The sequence below is a fragment of the Andrena cerasifolii genome, chromosome 7, assembly GCF_050908995.1.
Source record: "Andrena cerasifolii isolate SP2316 chromosome 7, iyAndCera1_principal, whole genome shotgun sequence".
In the NCBI taxonomy this organism is placed as follows: Eukaryota; Metazoa; Arthropoda; class Insecta; order Hymenoptera; family Andrenidae; genus Andrena; species Andrena cerasifolii.
This window is the reverse complement of record NC_135124.1, coordinates 13,971,591-13,991,059: the sequence shown is the minus strand read 5'-3', so window position 1 is coordinate 13,991,059 and position 19,469 is coordinate 13,971,591. Positions and strand designations below refer to the sequence as shown.

Sequence of the window (19,469 nt, the reverse complement as noted above, 5' to 3'; positions counted from 1 at the left end):
ATTTATTTAAAATAAATACTATTCATGATACCAAATACTTTACCGTTTGTTTCCTATTCGGCACCATCGTATGATACTTTAAAATTATTTTTAATAAATAGTGGTATCATTTCCATCAGTACCTACGCCCCTTCGTTTCTTTCCTCTGTTTTTTTTCCACTTGAAAATTAAGTAAACTCATTAGCCGAAAAGTTGTAGGATGTAGAAAGCAAGAATAAAAAAGGGGTAAATTCTCTCCTACCATACATCCTTCTTTTCACTTTCAATCAACCCAGTTGTGTATCCAGTTTTACAAAAACAGGAGGGAGCAAAGCAAAGTTACAACCGTAGCACTTCGCTTACAGCTACGGGGTGCGTGAAAAGAAACGCTCCGCTACTGAGATTGGACAGAATGTATTTATTTATCTTTGAAGTACGTAGAGTAAAGTAGATCAATGCAATTGTTATGAGTAGTATCGAGTAGTAATTGTCATACGAGTTGCTAGGAACGAGTATGTATACCCACAACACTGAGGAGCTCAGCCGCTCATTATTTTTTTTTTTGCACGACACTGATATACATTAAACGTTACAAGATAGCAATAACGATTATCACCATTGTTCATCGTTATCATTGACGTTACTAATAATACCTTAGCCACGACTTTATTACATGACTTACATCTTTGGCATCGCGGATACCAGATTCAACAACAACACGCGCTCACGAATACACTCGCACATGCACACACGCATGCACACACACACCAATCTCATTTCTTTTTTTCCGTGGATGTTTAATGTTTTTTTTTTTTAGCGAAACGCGGCATGCTGCTTACAATTAGTAACTTAGGCTTTCTCGCATGCCAGTTTCTCCAACCAGAAATTGGGGTCTTGGCTCTTTTTACCCATGACGATTTCCAACCTGTCCCATTTCTCCTTATTGGAACTTGTTCCTTCGACTTATGATCCGTATAATGCACGTCGCGTCATTCTAGCCAAATAAAAGTAAGATAGAATCTACCAAATATCTACAATTCGATGACTCATTTATCTAACCCCCTGTGAGTTGTTACGTTTTTTAATTTAATTATTGCTGGAGTAAATACTTCGTCAATAATCCTGCTACTTTGCACGCGATGTGAGTAATTTTTTAATCGCATAGAGTAATCCTTATAAACGATCTGAATTACAATGAAAAAACAGCGAGGTGTAGTTTTTGAATAACATTTCACAGTTGCACTTGGCGCACTTGCACACGTTGATTAAAATAAAAATGAACTAGCCTCGATTCAAGAATTCTCAACCCTCTTACATCGCTCCGGGGTCAACTAGGGGTACCTCAATCGTATCCCGGTGCTGTCGTTAACATTCAGACCACTATATGGGTCTTTGCATACACAAAACGATCCCAGTTGAGCCTACTGCAAGGTCTCAGAGTTGGTGACTCAGCTCTGAACCCTGGAATCGCCAATTCCCGTATTGAGGAGCATGCTCCAAGGGAAAAGCACCCCTCGGAGGCAAGCCAAGAAAGAAAAATACAGTACAGAAATGATTTGAAGCGACTTGTCAGCGAGAGAACAATCGAAAGTAATATTACTGGATCACAGAGCAGAAGGAACGTCTTCCAAGTAAGTTTCACGTCATGGTTTAAAAAAACCCGAGCGACCAGTCGTTCATCTTTCACTCCAACGCGCAACCGTCGAATCGACATTTTTGTTTCCCTCGCGCCGGTGGCACGCCGGCCCATCATCGTCATCGTCATCATCGTCCATTTAATCGAGGATGCCGCGGGCTTGGCTATCACAAATCTGGCACGAACGAGCCTTACAAAAAATACAATACGCGCCCGCGACGTTTTTTTTTCTTTTTTTTTTTATCACAGACCAGCGCGCCGCCCGACATTAGCGTCCTTGCTAATTACGCGTCGCTACCGCTTTGTTTCGCCTCGCACCATCCGTCTAAGAAAGCTCAGGGCTAGGAGAGGAGGCAAGGGGAGGAGAAGGGGGTGATCTGTCGATTAGTCTTTAGCCGGCCATCGATTCATCGATCGTCGTCAACGAGGCAAGCGGGCCACGTAGTCACGTGTCTTGGAATTCCAATTCCTTTCTCTTCGCTTTCTGTTTGCTTCTTGACAAAATCATGCTCGTTCTTTAGAAGGGAACAGCTGGACGATAATCGTTATAGAAAGAAACGATGGGGATTGAACGTAATACTAGGGAAATTAGACCCTTTTATGGCGTGCTGTAGCGAATGCCAGTGGTCAGTAGTATAGTCTGTCATTGGTCAGACGCCCCTCGCATGAACTTCATTTGCGTCGAGTTTAATGTAGATGAAATTGCTGAATAGCGTGACATAGCGTGGCTGTGTGTAATAGTGATTTATGAAATGTTGAAACTGCGGTCGGAGCGATTATTGCAACTGTTATTGAGCAATTTGTTTATGTGGAATGGGAATCAGACGAAAAACATATGGCTACGCGGTAGAATATTTGATAAGTTTGTAAACACTCAGCCATCGATTCTGCCTATTTATTGGCAAGATGGTAGTGAGTGTATGAATGTCGAACAATTTCGAGGTAATACTTGGCAATATTACCTGTCATTTCACAGTGAAATAATTGCAGATTTAATTGAACGATCAAATTTTAATTTGCCAATTTGCTGGAAGTGAATTCCGGTCTGTTCAACATTGAATGAATGTTGCTACCTTTTACTGCGAAATGAGTTATATTCTATAGAATCTGTGAAGTCGAACCACTGACACTAGGTACGATATCCACCTGCAAAACGAATAGTGAAACTCGATAAAAGAACAAGCGTGCAAACTATGCGAATTCGAAAAACGAAAAATAATCTTAGTCTCGCAATTCATGCAGAAATTAAAATCTGACTAATCCACTTGCTGTTTAGTTCGGATTAAGGAAGTGAACAGACGATCTGAACGAGAATGGCCGTGCCGGAAGTTCCATCGGGAGGAAGGGTGGAAAGAAGTGAAGGTCGCGCTTCTGACCGCCATTGGTCTTCCCTAAAATCCTCGTGTGTGCTCTTTCTCGTCTCTCGCATTCTCTCTCTCTCACCCTCTCTCTCCCTCTCACTCTTAACGATAACAATCGAATATGAATTAGAAAAATAACATTATATCGTAGACAACAATTGGTTACAATGTATATAATAATGTACCAAGTAATAGTGTACTTTTTTTTCACACAGTACTTTTTATCCCCGTTTTTTCCCCCTCTTTTCTTTCGTTTTTCTCTTTTTTTTTTTCGTTTGTTTCTTTGTTTGAAGCGTGCCATTGACGTGGGGCGCCGTGACTGGCGGCTCGCAGGGCGCTAGAATTAAATTACAACGCCGTTTCATAGTCGTCGTTTCGTTTCGTCAGCTTGGTCGGTCGATCGATCGTCGACCCGTGACGATCGACGATCTAGCGGTCGATGGGATCGGATTTAATGTGAGACTCGCAGCTTTGTACCAACGGCTATTTATACAATACACGTAATATATCGAACGCGGTTACCGTGAACGGGCTGCTACGTCCTGCCCTGACGTTTTTGACGTTTCGCGGAGTATGAAATAAAAAAATAAATAAAAAAATTGCTCCCCCTTTCGCGTGTATGCCTGTTTGATGTTCGTTGACGCGTGGGAATGCGAAGGAAATGGATGTTAATATATTGATTGTGACTCTTGCACTCTTCGCCTCCCTCTTTCGCGTCATTGTTTCCCCGGAAAATGCTTTTCCATTTTCGGAAATTCAATTTCATTTTCTGTCGAACCGCTTTAAACTTTCATATCGAATCTAATTACTTCGCAAATCAGCTTCACTTCGACTAACCAATCTCGGGGCAACCAGATGAGCGCGAAGAACACTTCCATTAACAACCTAATGATTAACTAATGCCAAAAAGAGTTTCAAGCCCGAAGTGAACCGAGGAGGAATTGAGTCGCCGAGAGAAGGCGAACCGAGTGCATGATAGAATGGGCGCAAGACGTACAGCCCCGTCCCGGAGAGTTCCCTAATTAATTAATTAATCGATCAATTAGCCGAGTAGCTACGTGTTTGGCGTAGGTACGAGGGCAGCGCCCGGCGTCAGTGGAAAAAAGTCGTGGACAGAATCTCGAGACGGTGTGCGAACGATACCATCACCACTTTTTCCCCTTCCGTTTATCGCCTCTTCCCGATCTTTCACCCTCGATGTTTGAGCAACCGGCTCAAACGTACGCGGCGCATCATCCGTCTGCTTCGCACGCGCACCAACCATTTAAGCTAACATGTACTAGTTACGGTAAAACCTATTCACGGCTTGTACGACAGACATGTATTTATAATATATATATAATATAATATATATAATATATATATATATATAATATAGTGTTTATATATTACAGTTAGATTGCTCATTGTCAATTCATCGGTTTATCACATTTAGTACAAGTTGAAAAATATCTCTAACATCCACGTGAGGCAGCGCCACGTTCACTACGTTCCCTCTATCATCGGTCGGATCCGTGGTGCACGGGCGCAGCGCCCCCCCCCCTCCTCAATTCGTTAATTACGCTAATTATTAAGTTACAATCATTAATATCTAACAGTAGGTACGACAGACAGTTACGATAGTACGGCCACGAAATCTTCTCTTTACCATTCCCTTCCTACATCCTCGCGAATCCGGCTGAGTGTGATTGCAAAATCGACTTTCGTTAAATTGGGGCGAGGGGGTGGTTTCGGGGTGGGTGTGGGGGGGGGCGGTGTCAGGTTCTATAGAAGTGCGAGGAGGGGCGAGGAGATTGGAGGAGGGGAAGCAGGAGGGTGGCGAATTTCACGGTGGAAATTCTTCTTCCGTCCCCTCGTCTTCTCTTTTCCGTTTCTCCTTTTTCTTTTCTCTCTCCGAAGCCTCGTACGCGCTACTACCCCCCACTCTTGTCAGCGAGGCTAGGACGATCCCTATCGCCGACGAAGTGACAGCTCCGAGCCGATCGTGAAGATCCAAGAGAAACGGGGACGGCTCTCCGCCCCCTTCATTATTGCTAGAGTAACGAGAAGTCGAGAGAAGATTAGGAAAGTCTACGAAACACACCTACGATTAACTTCGCCGAGATAGCGTGGGAACCGTCGTTCCCGCGGCGCGCACCGCCTCGGATCGCGACGTTTCCGCCGCGAAACACTGTGGGTAGGTGGGGGAGGGGTGGGAGGAGGAGGGAGGTTTGTGTCGAGGGGGTTGTGTGGAAGAGCGGCGACGCCGCTCGTTGACGCCTCGTCGGTGGCACACGCGGTTGTCGCGTCGCAATATTTCGCAACCCCAGGCCGCGCGAAAGGGTTCCAGGGTAATTTTTATGCATCTCTTCTTTTTTTTTTTGTTCGCTTTTTGCCCCCGTTGCGTCCGACTTGGCATCGTACGTACTATTACACAGAAGCTAAACGCTGAAATCGTTCGACGTTATTTATTTATTTATTTATTTTATTTTTTTCATCGCGCTCTTAAATCGTTTTAGAATAGACACCAAAAAGACATCGAGAGGCTCGAAGGAAGGTTTGAAATAGGAGATTAAAGTCCGTTTTGCGGCTATTACGCACGAGAAATTGTCTGGCTACGTTGACGCGCCGAGCTAGCTACTAATTCTCTTGCCTACTTCTTTCCTACACACGTGTCTCTGTGTATGTGCGCGCAGTGGGCGCGAGCGTGTACGTGTGGTGTACAGTGTGCGCGTGCCTCGCGCTTTAAACCTACGAGTAGTCGTTCCGTACGGACGGACCGACGGACACCGAGGATTGAGCAAACTGTTATTGCACGGAACGCATAAACTCGAAAAACACTCCCGAATCGTTTCCGCCACTTCCATCGCCCACCCCGCGAGCCAGCACGGTTCGCCGTGCTTTCGCGAGAAAGAGGACCGCGGCACGACCCAATACGCGCCGATTCCCTCCGCGACGTTTCGACTCGAGTGCCGCTCGATCGCCTCGACCTCGGAACGAAAAGCTTCTCTGGACCCGATGGTCGCTGCCTCTGTTTTTCACCAAGGGAAAGAATAGACCGGGTTGCTGGACGAGGATCCGAATCCCGCGCTGTCGATTGAGCCCGCCAGGTCATGGACGAATTCCATTCTCCTTAAGCCTAGGTATTTAAAAAATAGTCGCCACTTATGCAATAAATAACAATCTCACGAGGTCGCATCGATTCTGAGCGTTGAGACAGTATGGCTGTTTGCGCGAAGAGGTGGTTCCGCGGGGATAGCCGGAGGTTTTCGTACGACTTCTCGTCGAGCTACGGGAAGGGAGCTTGGAACGAATAGGAACGCTCGCGCGTATTGCTCTCTATTTAGTGCTCCTCTGTTCTCGCAGTTACGCCGCTGGAAATAACCGGAGGATCGTGTTTCTAGAGCAAACACCGGAGATGAAAGGAATACTGTTTATGTAGCGTAATACTTTTAGCGGGGGGTCCAACTCAAAAGAGGTGGATCTGCCTTTGCGCGGAGTAACGCGCGCGAGGTCGCGTAGCTTTCGATCGCTACTGTGCGCTACCACCGAAAGACAAAGGAGTAGACAGATTTCTATAGTAATCACAGTTTCTGTACACTAATACTGGGCGAAGACAAAGTGGAGGAGACGCGTGTGTTCTCTGGATGCGACTTTGGTTCCCATTCGGAATATCGAAAGCTCTCTGAGTAAATGGTGTGCCATGACTCCCTTGAATTCTGCATAGTACAGTAGCTGTGCGAGAACAAGAACCCTTCCAAGCACTCTTGCGCTAACGACTGGCGTTAGAGTCGCAATTCGAATGCATTCCTAATAAACATGGACGGAACACGCAACGCGAAGCTGGTGTATCATTTCTTTCACGATCGAAACGAAATTGGCTGGAATTTACTAAGTAGCATACGCTCGGAGATTCTGGTGAATCTTTCCTGTGGCAGATGTGGGGTGGTTTCTCAATAGATCGCGAGCAGGTCGCTCTTCGCGAGTCAAGGAGGTGAACAACGGTGGAAAGTAGCGCCGGAGTTGAATAGAAGTCTAACCATCCCTCTATCCCTCGCGTCTTCGCGAGAATTTAGGGATACACTAATTGACAGCAGAGCGCCACGTGAGTCTGCTTCAAGTTCCGCGAAGTCTGGCTTGCAAACGTGACAACCCAAGTTTCGTTGGACGGAACAGATCTCCCAATCATTGTTCCAAGCACAGCGCAAAAGGATCGCCAACTGTTTTTAGTAGAAGAAGCCGAGACAGAAGAAGGTGAGGAAGAAACGCGTGAACCGTTGCTTGAGTTTCGATTTCCAGAAATGGCGTCGAATTTAAGTCGTCAGGTCTCTTTCGTCGCGAACTGAATCACTCGTGAGGTCTCTATCGATTAAACATTAACGGCGAGAGACCCTCCTTACAACATCCTACCTAAATACACTTAGCATATATCCTCGGAACATAGATAAACCAGTTAAAAACATTGTATATGTTCCTATCTACTTATACACAATATATAGATATAATGTTTGTATATCATAACCATATTAATAATATTAATTACATATATATATATATATATATATATATATATATATATATATATACGATTGGAGTAAATAATTATTAATTAATCCTTATGCATATATCACATCTGATCGTTCAGTCAGTATAGGAAGACCCTCGCCTCGTCACCAACACACGCAAACCCGCTTTAAAACATCCTCCCTCTAATTTCGCTCTCAGAAAATTTTGCGTTCATCCGAAATTGTTGCTCTACTTCATATCTAACTGTCATTCCCATCTTCGTCGTTCTATTTTATCCCTATCCCCCTTACGCTCCTCTCGCTCTACCCCCCCCCCCCCACCCCTCCTATTCTCTCTCACTCTTCCAATTCATTTAAATTAAACCCGACAGCGGCTACTACCTAAACAGACATTTAATTTTGTTGTTGTTGTTGCTTGGTAAAAACCTGAAATCGCCATCGAATATTAATATCATATAATACATACTTAATACGTACTTATAGTATAAATATAGGAACATTCATTAAATATATTTTCATATATATAATATTATCATCGTCGTAATATATATATATTTATATATTAGAATTTGTATATATATATAATTTCATATATATATATATTACTTGGTGTTGTATAGATAGCTATAATTCATTTAAACGTGGTTTAAAATGCCCAATCCGTTCCATAACGCCCGGCCATGGGTTCTGCTCTCCGAGAATCGAACGCGGTACTTTTCGTCGAAGTTAATCAGGATGTGAGTGCGATCGTCTCGATCCAAAACTTACTACAATATCGCACAGCCCGCCACTGCCGCTGGAAATCCCGAGTCGCACCTCGTGTCAATCGAAGCCTATCGTAATTCGAGCGAACGTTGCGTCGAAGTCAGATCGTTGTGAATAGTTGGACTTCTATCCTAAGGAAACATTGATTTCCTACACTCTCCTTCATAGGTATGAACGAGTAGAATAAATCACCTTAATGGTCGTAAACGTTTCTAACACCAAACAGAAATAGTTTCCCACCGAATCCTAAAGTGAACAGAAGAAGCACTGCATCCGCGAATATTTCCGAAGATTTTTCTATGGTTGAAAATGGAGAATATCCTATGTCATTGTTTCGTCGTACGGATCTATGATAAACAGCTCGACAGGATACGTTTTGAGATCGTCAGCCAAGAAATAATATGTCGCTGATTTATATGAAACCCTTTGAAGGGAACATTATCGCGAAGCGTCTCATTTGATTCTAAGACGTAAGGGCGCACAGTGCGGAGCAGTGTCAGCAGACAACGTGTGTACGAAGAGCCAATAATGCATCGTCAATGGTGTGCATCACGGCGAGCACGTTAATTATCGATACCGCTACTTAATGCCACGCAAACATTAACGTGCCCGCCGCCACAGCTCGTCGGAGTGCCGTAATGTGTGACGCTGAACGGCATTTGGCGTCTCCGAATGATTGTTTAAATTCACGGGGTGTCTGAACTCTAGATTGCAATCAGGTGACAAACCACAATTTAGGAAAATAATTTTTAGAAACAACGCTAATTAGAGGAAAATATAATTTTATAAAAATCCAGCATCCCTCACCAGTTCTATCAATTATTCTCCTTCGGTTCAACCCCCGCTTGACGCGGTAAAGGAAAAACAAGTCATATCGACGCGGAAAGAAAACTAAACTATAATCGCGTACTAAAAATTATCCGCGGTTTTTAGACGAAACAGCAAGCCTCCCCCGATCGCGCAAAAATTTGCCACCTTCCACTTCAACCCCAATAACGTACGCTATATCCCCCTCGTTCCGAACCCTCCGTGTCCTCCCCGCGTCAGTCCCTTTCTATCGGAGGAAAGAAACACAGAGGCGACTAGAAGCAACGTAATTAACATCGCACGTCGATTCCCAGCTGCGTTCGCAGCGTAGACACGCGGGATCACGTCGCGGGCTCGCTCGTGTTCGCCGAGCTGTCGGCTCCTCCCTCCGTAGGCCATGAGAAACAGACGGATTGCACGGTGTAAATATATCCGTAAATATAAGTATATCACTCGTAGGTAAACTATAAAAAAATATCACGCGGATATATTCGTCGGTGGACGTATTGTGACGGAAAAACGCTTGCCCCTGCCCCCTCCGAGGAAGTCCCACTGCGCCGACACGTCCCCCTCTGCGAGCCCGTGGCGTGCGCGTGCCCACGTACGCGAGCACACACGTGCAGCGAGAAAGTAATCCCTTTGTGCTGGGACACAATCGCGTTGAATATATTAAGCAGCGCACATTTCGGAGGTACGTTTTACCGACTTCGATTGAAAGACGACTGGGTATCACGCGAGCTAACGTGATGCAAAGTCACACACGTCCTCACCCCCCCGTCTCTCTCTCTCTCTTCGGCCTGTACGCACACGAGCGTGACCCGCACACGTACGGGAGCACCGTCACGATTAATTGATTCGAGGAATCCGAAGCGGACGATCTTAAAACGGCCACTCGATGCATTATTTCTCGATATCGACACACCACCCCCTGGGCTACCCTGGTTCGTCGAAACGAAGAGCACGAAGGATCACAATGGAAACTTCGTCCACTAGCGACGATGGGGCAGGAGTAGACCTCTCTTGGGCTCGTCGCCTGGGGATTTGCGGTGCTGAGGGTGTTGCTTATTTGTGAAGAGAAGGGGAGGCATTACTGGGTGTTTTTAATCCTACATGTGGAAACTTTTGAGCGCCACTGGCGAGCACTCAGACTTGTGATGTTTGTAACTGAATGACTAGTTGGTGTTCGTTTTCTTTTTAGGCGTCGGTGTAGTTTATGCGTTGTATCGATTGGGCTGTTTTGGACTGGTAGTGCTGATAATGATGAATATGGCTGAGCTTATTGAGTTACTTGTAGTGTTAGTTAGCTATATTACAGATGTAGCTTAATGTTCTTAAAATTCGCGATTGTTCGTTTAATACAATGCGGTGTATCTAGTCGAGAAATCTAATCGAGATTTAAAGTATAATCAAGCGAGGTTTTCTTGATCCGAGGTATGTAAGTCACGTTATGGTTGGCTTGATATTTTTCATGTTAAAGAATATTTTTAAGTGTCTGTGTTTGTAGCCAATTTCCTGAGCGAGTACAATGAGTATACACGCATTATCATAATGAAAGTATAATGGAAAGTGGTGCGAGTCTCTTTGTGAGCTATTTCCTTTCCACGGAACACGGGCAAGTAGTAGCGCTCAGTATACGGTCAGACAGAAGCCAGTAAACCATTATGTGGGCGCGTTGCACGTTAAATTTTAAACAGAGTTACAAATACGTCACCAGTATATGGACTGCTTTAATATTAAACATTAACATTGGGAATTTATCATTTCCACAATACGTTCTTCCTTCTCCAACAAATATTTAACGTTTCTCGCCATTTATATATCTTCTATGTTCACTGGTATAATATTCACTGTATATAGTCGTGTTACTCGCTGAGAAAGGAGTTACAAATGCAGGTGCTTAAAAGCATATAATGTCAAGATAATATTAACATGACTTACACACTTTCATCAGATAAAAGTAGAGGGAAAAAATTATAACTACTTTATAACTTGTATTTTGTGTTACTCCTGTTATTGACTACTTGTATTGCACACATTTTAACGTTGTTTACTTGACAATCACTAACAGTATTTCCATCCTGTGTGATTAAAACGAAAGTCTTCGTGTTTTCCAAAGGTAAGTGTACGAAAACTGATCTTGAAAAATGTTTGTTATAAGGAACTAATTGAGTCATCTTATTTTATTCAAGGATTCAATGCTGACGATCAACTGAAAGCTTTGTAGGAACGATAAACCATATAGGACTGTGTCACTGAGCCTACTTTCAAAAACATTGTGACAACGCGCGAACCATTCTTTTATACGTTTTGTTTCTTTTATTCCTATATACGAGAACGGCACTATCACCGAGCAGTATTTTCCTCGAATATGGAGGTTTCAACGCGCGGTGATAGAAGAGTTATCGAAAGGATCTTGCGGGTGTTTGTTTTTGCGTCGCGTGGGCGAATTAAAAAATTGGTTTCGGATTTGAAAACTGTAGGGCGAACTAGGGAGCTACCATAGCGATTTTTGGCACTGTAATCTGACAAATTGGAGAAGCGTAGGCTTCGCCTTTTAATTTTGTTCGATCAAAAGATTACAAAAAAAATAGTTTCGGCTATTGATCTGACAAATAGAAGCGGCGCGGCGGTGTTTGAATTCTCCTCTTTCTCCTTAAAGTATTCGTTATTTGTAATCGATCGTTAAAATAGCAGAATGAAATTCTGTAAAATTATTGTACCATCCCTTATATTATCTATTAGTTTATCACAGTAAATTAAACTTTTATCCCGCGAGTCGACAATAAAAGCTAGCTAATGTTCGAGTCAGGATTGCAGTATCACAAAGTGGCAACGGTTGTTATAAAATATTATCACTCTTACTGTTATTATCACTGATTCCGTTCGTAGGAAAAATATATCACTAAATATCAATTAATACGCGTTCCCATCTAATGTAACTAATGTCGAAGAAATTGAATTGAGCGTGGAGATCAACTTTTCTTTATAAAATAGCGTCCATTCCATCACATAGTGTTTTTTCGAAGATAATAACGACGCGAATTATTCTGCGCAGCGTAGTTGATAATTCTCGCGACAAATGGAACAAGACTTTCCCCTTTGTAAATTGTTTTTAAGAAAAGCTAGAATATGTATACATTTAAACATTGTGGAAATAAAAATTACTGATGTTAATTAAAATTTTCCACTTCGAAAATACGGATTCTGTATTCCACGGTGTGCGTTCTGAATTCAAGATTTACTGTACCAGCCTAACAATGTCGCTTCGTTATTTTATTATAATTTAATCCCTAATTTTCTTTAATTCATCTTTACCTAAAAGGATAAATGCAACTTAATGCCATTTCATACTGCATCTGCGCGTGCTTAATAATGCAAGCAGCGTCATTATGATTAATTTAATATCGATATTTGGCACCGTTTCCAGCATCTAGCTTGAACAGATATTCATCAATATCAACAGCATGTATTTTATGATTGTAAAACGTACAAATATTCAATTTGTAACACTGATTTCTGGAAATTGAAACCTGGTTTTTATACGCTGCCCATGCAACTATTTATCGACACATCAATCTCTAGACCTGCTAATATTTCTTGAAGTCTCTGTTACGAGCATCTGCCAATGGAGAATATATAAGCGACAATGAAGTAACCTAAACGTACATGAAACTTGCAACCGAATTCTCAAGATAATTACCTAAACTGATCTAACGAGTCTGTCCATCATCCCAGCTGAGAGACATAAATATATTAAATAAATACTCTTCCTTGCTTAAAATATCGATATCACAGATTAAAAAATATCTTTCTTGGCAAACAGTGTATGTCCGATTGCAAATATAGGAACTGCTTAATATGATCACGATTTCTGAAACCTATTATATTTCCCTACATTCATCACCAGAGTTTCCTCCTCCCCTCAGGATTAAATTACCATTACCCCTAATGATCGAGAGCGAATCTGCCTGAAAAACCCGCGAGACCTGTTACAGCACAAGGAAAAATCAGGATCCTTATATTAGAAGGAATATAAGAATGGCGATCAAGAGTACTAACAAGGAAAGATCGCGAACCCGGAAATTCCAAAAATTCTGAGACTTCGTAAATTTGTAGGGAATTTCCTCCTGATTACAACGCAATTTTTGCTCGCTGCCCAAATTCACTCCAAGGCGGTGAAATTGACCCCTTAAATCCCGGCTATTTTCCAATTTTGTGTTACAACTGGCGAACTTTAAGATCTGCAAGCTACCAAATGATAGTCCTAATTAAAAGTAGTAACTTTTGTCTTGAAACTTTTTTTTATCTCTTGCTTGTTACAAAATAAAATCGGAAAATAGCCGAATTTTCGGGGGTTAATTTCACCCCCTTAGAATGAATTTGGGCAGCAAAGAAAAACTGCGTTGTAATCAGGAGGAAATCCCCTACACACTCACAAAGTTTCAGATTTTTTGAATTGTCAGGTTCGGGATCTTCCCCTGTAAGTAGGAACATTTCTCTAAAGAGTACCACGTATGCTCCGCATAAAATTCCCTTCCCCCTCAAACCACAACTGTGAAAAATAAAAGGAATCCTTCTCCTCTGTTACCAAAACGAAAAGAATCCCAACAAACAATTCCCGCAAAACAGCCGCGTGCTCTAAACTCTGTTACCCTACTCTGGACCCACCAATAGAATCCTGTAACTGCCACGTTCGACTCACCACCAGCCCCCGGTATCGAAGCAGAAGCTTAATCACCCACGACAAACGTATCGGAATACCTGTGCGGACGAACGTAAGAGCGTCGACCGCGGTTCCACTGCAGCCGGCGATCAACGAAGCGGTCGTCCCGAGCGTACAGGCCGAACCGGGCAACGTCAAAAGCAGTGGGTCTTTCGGTGACAGAACGACTCGCAGCATCCCCCGGCCGTCCGCGGCGCGGGAAATTCGGCGTGCAGCGTAAATGGAGCGGCAGCGGTCGGGCATGGTCGCCGTACAAAAGCTAACGGAGGCATCAGGCGTCATGGAACTGTTTTTCCTTAATCCATGGATCGTTGATCGCGCGCTGGATCCGCGCGGAGACGGACAAGAGACTCGACTCCTCGCTCCTGACGGACCGGCGTAAATTAAAAGTCTCGTCGTTCGTTTCTTCCCCGTCCATCTTCTCCGGCGTGTGTACATAGAGTATCCCCCTTCCTCATCATCGTTTTTTGTTTTGTTCGCTTGTTTCGAAACTCGTTGACGTTCGTTGGACATGTTCACATAATAATTTTTTTTTTTTTAATCGATTTTACCGTTTTTCTCTTTCCCAAGTCAGCGCGCTACCCCCTCGCTCTCGATCGTCCGCCGAGGGACGAGCCTTCGCGCCGACGGTTTAAAACTTACACCCTTAATCGACTGTACTAATACGTAATTTATCGGCTAAACTGGCCGATCGCGGCGTCACACCGGCCGGTTCGATCGTTACCCCCGCCGGTCCTCTAGTTTTCGAGCTCCTCGGCTACGTGGAAGGTGGGTCTGTTAGTATTTTCTTTGGCACCGTCGACCGTCTTCCAAGCGGACATTTTCACCTTCGCCAGCCGGTGGCCCGCGATCGGCCCTATTTCCATAGATAGCACCTTCGTTATTCGACTTCGTTTTCACGGACGCGCGCTAGCAGCGAGTGCAGTCGCGATTACTAGCTAAGAAACCGAACGTCCTGACGACGGGAGACGGGGAGCTGGCCCCGTAAGGGACGAGCCTCGCTGTTCCAAGAGCGATTCCCAGCTAGCCGATTCTCTTCGTCCGCGCGGAAAGTACCGGCGGCGATGGTGCACCTCTGGAGAGGCCTGGTTCGGTGCGAGCTTTAATCTGATACGCGGGACTCGCGGGGGTGGAACTCGTTGCTTTCATTTGCGTCGGATTCAGCCACCTTCCCGGCTCCAAATTGAAAATTCGTGGTTCCGATTGCTATGTCCACGAGCTTCACCAGGAACGAGTTACTCGCGCGGGATCACCGAGCTCGCGGCTCCCTCGAGGACCGATCGACCGCCGGGCCGACGAAAGATCGGCGCAAGCTATGTAACAGTAACTTTCACGAAAGTAAAGGAGAAGTTGGCACTGGGACGGCACGTTCGCAACAATTATCGCTGTAGACCTCCTCGTCGCTTATCCTTATTTAATGTCTATGTTAAAAGACGGAATAACGCGCCGATTTATTTACTGCCGGCCCAGCTGGTCGACCTCCGTCTCCTCGTGCTTCTCGCCGAGGGATTCGCGGGTGGTGATCGACGCGACGGTGACTCGTTCAGCCTCGAATAATGGCCAAGCGGCAGGTGGCTGCTGCCAGAGGTGCATCGCGATCGAAGTGCAAGGTGCAATGGGAAACGATCGAACGATCCACGCGGACGAACGGTCTCGAAGCCTTCGAGACCACGCGAACCCTCGGTTGCTTACGAGGCCAGTCCCTTTGGAGAATGAGCCGGCACTCTCGTTCTGCGCTCGCGCAATTTTACTGGACAGTGTTGTCGTTTCTCGTGCGCGCACGTATGCGCACACCTTCGGGGATAATACATATATAATGTGTGTATGTATATGTACACGTAGAGACAGCAGAACGGACATTGGCTGAGAAGAGGTTCGAAGGACCGTATAGACCGTGCAACATGACGCTACTTCGCGGCTCCCGAAGACGAACCTGAGTCTCTGCTCTTCTATTTTCCCATTGTTTTCTTCTTCCAATGCGTTTCGTGACGTACAGCAGGAACGAAAGAAGATGCTTTATTGCTATGTCGCGGTGAAAAGGATACGAGGGTTCGAAGGCACCGGCAACTCGAACGCGTTGCTTTGCGCTTCCGCGAGGAAGTCGATTGTGTCGGTGGCTCTCTGAACGAGGGTGCTTGCTGACGTAGAACGACTCGCTGTCTTTCGAAGTACTTCTGTGGTTTGGATAGGTTCCGCTCGTTCCCTAGCAGTAACTAGTATTAAATGTTATTAACAATCGAGTGGCTCTTGGTACTTAAGTCCGTCACCGTTTAAGTTCTCCGGTAACTCCGCGCAGGAGAGACTTGAAAGCATTTCGGGGAAGAGAGGAGAGATCGGATCTCTTCTGGCTTTTACAAGAACAGTTAAGTAAAAATATAAGTTAATGCAGCTACTTGATAAATTGTGGTGTTATCGTTATTTGCAGCATTCGAGAAACTGAAACTCTAGGGGGTTCAGTGGAAGTACTTGGATGGACGTTTGTTTAAACTATACCTGTTAAGGAATATACATTTTCGTGTCACTGACTTCCGAGTTTCACCAAAACGAGACACTGAGTGTTATAGTCGTCGTATTTTCAAAAGGACTATTTCTTTCTCGCTATCCGCGAACTATTATCATCCTGCAGGATCAAGTACCACCGTAAAATAAACGTCGACATATCGAGAATCAGAGAATTCACTGGAGAGACTTCCTCGCGCAAGCGAAATCCGTGGCGCGCGCAAGATCGTACGGCATAAAGATAAACGATTCTTATATCGCGCGATGCAACGATTGGGCATCGAGCGCGATAATACTCAACGTGTCAAGTATGTGTGTATATATATATATCGGTGATCGAGTATATCAGTGGCACAGTGTAAAGCAAAAAGGAGCCGTGTACAGTAGACTTTCGTCTGCCGCGTCGTTGCGTTCTTTGGTTTCAAATCCTTATCACAAGTTAGCCTCACTAACGTTTGTAGAAACTTCCCCTTTCTTCCTCTAACTCTTATTCCTCCTCTTCTATCGCCATTACTTCGTATCTCGTCTTCTCCCCGTCTTGCTGCATTCTTTCGCGAGCCCGTGTGTTCGTGGTAACGCGAGATCCTCGCGTCCCGAGGCTGGGTGGGAAGCCAGAGTTTCCGCCATCGCCGCCGACGATTACTCCGTTTCCTTCTTTTCTCCGTAATTGACTCGCCTCGCTTGGCCAACGGCTGGATGGATACGCGGCTCTCGTATTTCCGTCTTCATTTCGAGGCGTTCCCCTCGCGCCGCTTCCCCGGCAGAAGGTATCCAACGGAGAGGAAACAGCTCGCAGCTTTCCAGGTTCAACGAACTCCCGGAGCTGGATCTCGAAGACGCCGAGTATGCCCTTGCAAAATTAATCAGGCTCGATTATGTCTTAAAAATATGCCGATCTCTAGTTCCCTGCGGAACATCATCGCCCAGAAAATCTACGGAATTCGTTTCAACTAAAACGAACGTGTGCTCGTCTTCGAAAACCACCCCCTGGTGCGTGGACGTTCTTGCCCCCACCCCCCCATGTTCGAGCGCCATTTCAAACGATTCTACATTCGCTACGCTCCGAAATCACGCGATACTTTCATCAGCGATGCTTCAGGATCTCGCCCGTGTTTACCTCGCGTCGCTCTCTTGTCCAGCTTTGTGTAAATACGCGAAAAGAGCGTTTCGCGGAGCAAGAATTAGCGGAGGAATTCCTTTCAGCACCACAATTGAGCAAATGCCTGGTCCGCCCCTCGAGCCGCGCAACAGATGCGCGCCACAGTCGCCTACAATTTCGTTGTTTGAACCGAAAGCCGCAAGGATACAAAACTCGAGTCGCGGCGGAGCTTGGGCGCGACGCTTCGAAGAGCCTACCCCTAAAACAGCAACGTCTTCGTGGCCCCCGGTGGATCCACGCGACCCGTCGAAACTTACTCTCTCCGCTGGCAAAGAAGCATTGGCGTCCGATCAGAAGCAACTGAAATCACCTTCTAGCAACGCGGCCAGCAACGCCCGAGCATCGCTGATGGGACGGCGCGGCAGGAACGCCCACGAGATCGCCTCGGAGCCGCGCTTAGCGCTGGTGTATGTGCGTGGTGAGGTGTTTGGACAGGTAGTCCGCCCTGGCGAAGCATTTGCCGCACATCTCGCAGTGGTAGGGCCTCTCGCCGGTGTGGATGCGAAGGTGCCTGGTGAGGTCGCTCTTGCCGCCGAACGCGCGGCCGCAGAACAGGCAAACGAACGGTCGCTCGCCTGTGTGCTTGCGCACGTGGAGCTTCAGGTTCTCCTTGGACCTGACGCACTTACCGCAGAACGGGCAGGCGAAACGGCGCTCGCGCCTGTCCGCCTCGTGGCTACCCCGCGCCAGGCTGATCACCTGATCGGCTGGCTCGGACCTGTCGTCGTCCACAGCGTTGTCGTCCACGTCGCCTACCTCGCTGGCGCTGCCACCGCCACCGGAGCCGGCCCCGTTACCAGCTGGCGGCTCCGTCGCTTGCACCTCCACAGCCTCCCCGGGGTTCTCCTGCACGCTGGCCGTCTCGGACACGCTCTCCTCGCGGGCGTTCTCCGCGAACGTGCCACGGGTCTCCTCCTCGCCGGGGTTGGTGGTGGTGTCGCTACCCGTCTCCGCTTGGGACGGCTCGCCGGTGCTGGAGACCTGGTCGCTGCGCTCCGCGGCCACGGAGACCGCTACCGCGCTGTTCTGCGACTCCGGGGCCCGCTGCAGCCGCTCCAGCGCGTGGTTCAGCCTGTGCTTCTTGAAGGACTTTAGGTACCTAAACTGCATGCCGCAGACGTCGCAGGTGAACAGCTTGTCGGCCGGCAGGCGGGCGCGGTGGTTCTGCTCCCTGTGCTTGACGTACGCGGAACGGTAGCGGTAGCGCTGGCCGCATTGCTCGCAGGTGAACGGCTTGTCGTCGCCGGCCTGGCCGGCGTGCTGCAGCAACGCGTGCTGCTCCAGCAGCCACGCGGAAGGGAACGTCGCCAGGCAGACGCCGCAGCGGCGCGCCAGCCCCGCCAAACCGGCGAAGCCTCCGTGACCTAGCAGGGAACCGCTTCTACCGCTGCTGGCCGAACGCTCCACCAGGGCGCCCCAACCCCCCGCCTCCAGACCGAGAGCCAGCGACACCTGCAAATTATCGTGGCTTGTTAGATGCTATTTCATTAGGGGGGTATGTGGGTGGGAATGGTTTCTGACTGCTCGAGACCAACTGCTGGAGACTGTGCTCCTTTGGAATATTCTTTCGAGGTTTCGGTAGCATTGCAGGGTGATCAATGTTCAAGGGGAGGTTCCGGTCCAAAAATCAATTTTTTTCTATTCAATTTTTCGAATGTTCAACCTTTTAATATGTGTTTAAAAGGATTTATCGAAATTCGTCAAATTCCCGAGGCTGTAGGTGGAACCTGTATTTGGAAAAGTTATTCGATTCGAGTGAAACTTTTTTTATTTGGAAGAATATACTTCTGGCTCGTGGAGAAACCAGTAAAATTAAAAAAAATGAAAATTTGTAATTTTTAAAGGCGTTGAAAGTACGAAAAATATGGGGAAAAAGTGATTTCAAACTTCGAGTGTTATTTTCTCAAAAAATGTTATTTTTTGTAGTTTTTACTGCTAAGTCCACGAGTGAGTTTCATGGTTTTTAATAATCTGACACTGTTTTTTATTACAGACTGATGGTTTAGGTGCTACAGGTTCCACCGTTTTGGATGAA

General features: G+C 46.1%; 1 protein-coding gene and 1 long non-coding RNA gene across 2 annotated transcripts in view; both read right to left on the bottom strand.

The window, feature by feature from the left end:
- The window catches only part of LOC143371373 (uncharacterized), a 208,323-nt gene that overhangs the window by 54,727 nt on the left and 134,127 nt on the right, over positions 1-19,469 (bottom strand). The gene's annotated exons all lie outside the window — the stretch shown is intronic.
- Positions 383-19,469, bottom strand: part of LOC143371367 (uncharacterized) — a 118,309-nt gene continuing 99,222 nt past the window's right edge. The window contains exon 2 of the mRNA XM_076816485.1: positions 383-18,886. Within this exon, the coding sequence (XP_076672600.1) occupies positions 17,831-18,544 (714 nt within the window). The 5' untranslated portion in view covers positions 18,545-18,886 and the 3' untranslated portion in view covers positions 383-17,830. The remainder of the gene's footprint in view (positions 18,887-19,469) is intronic.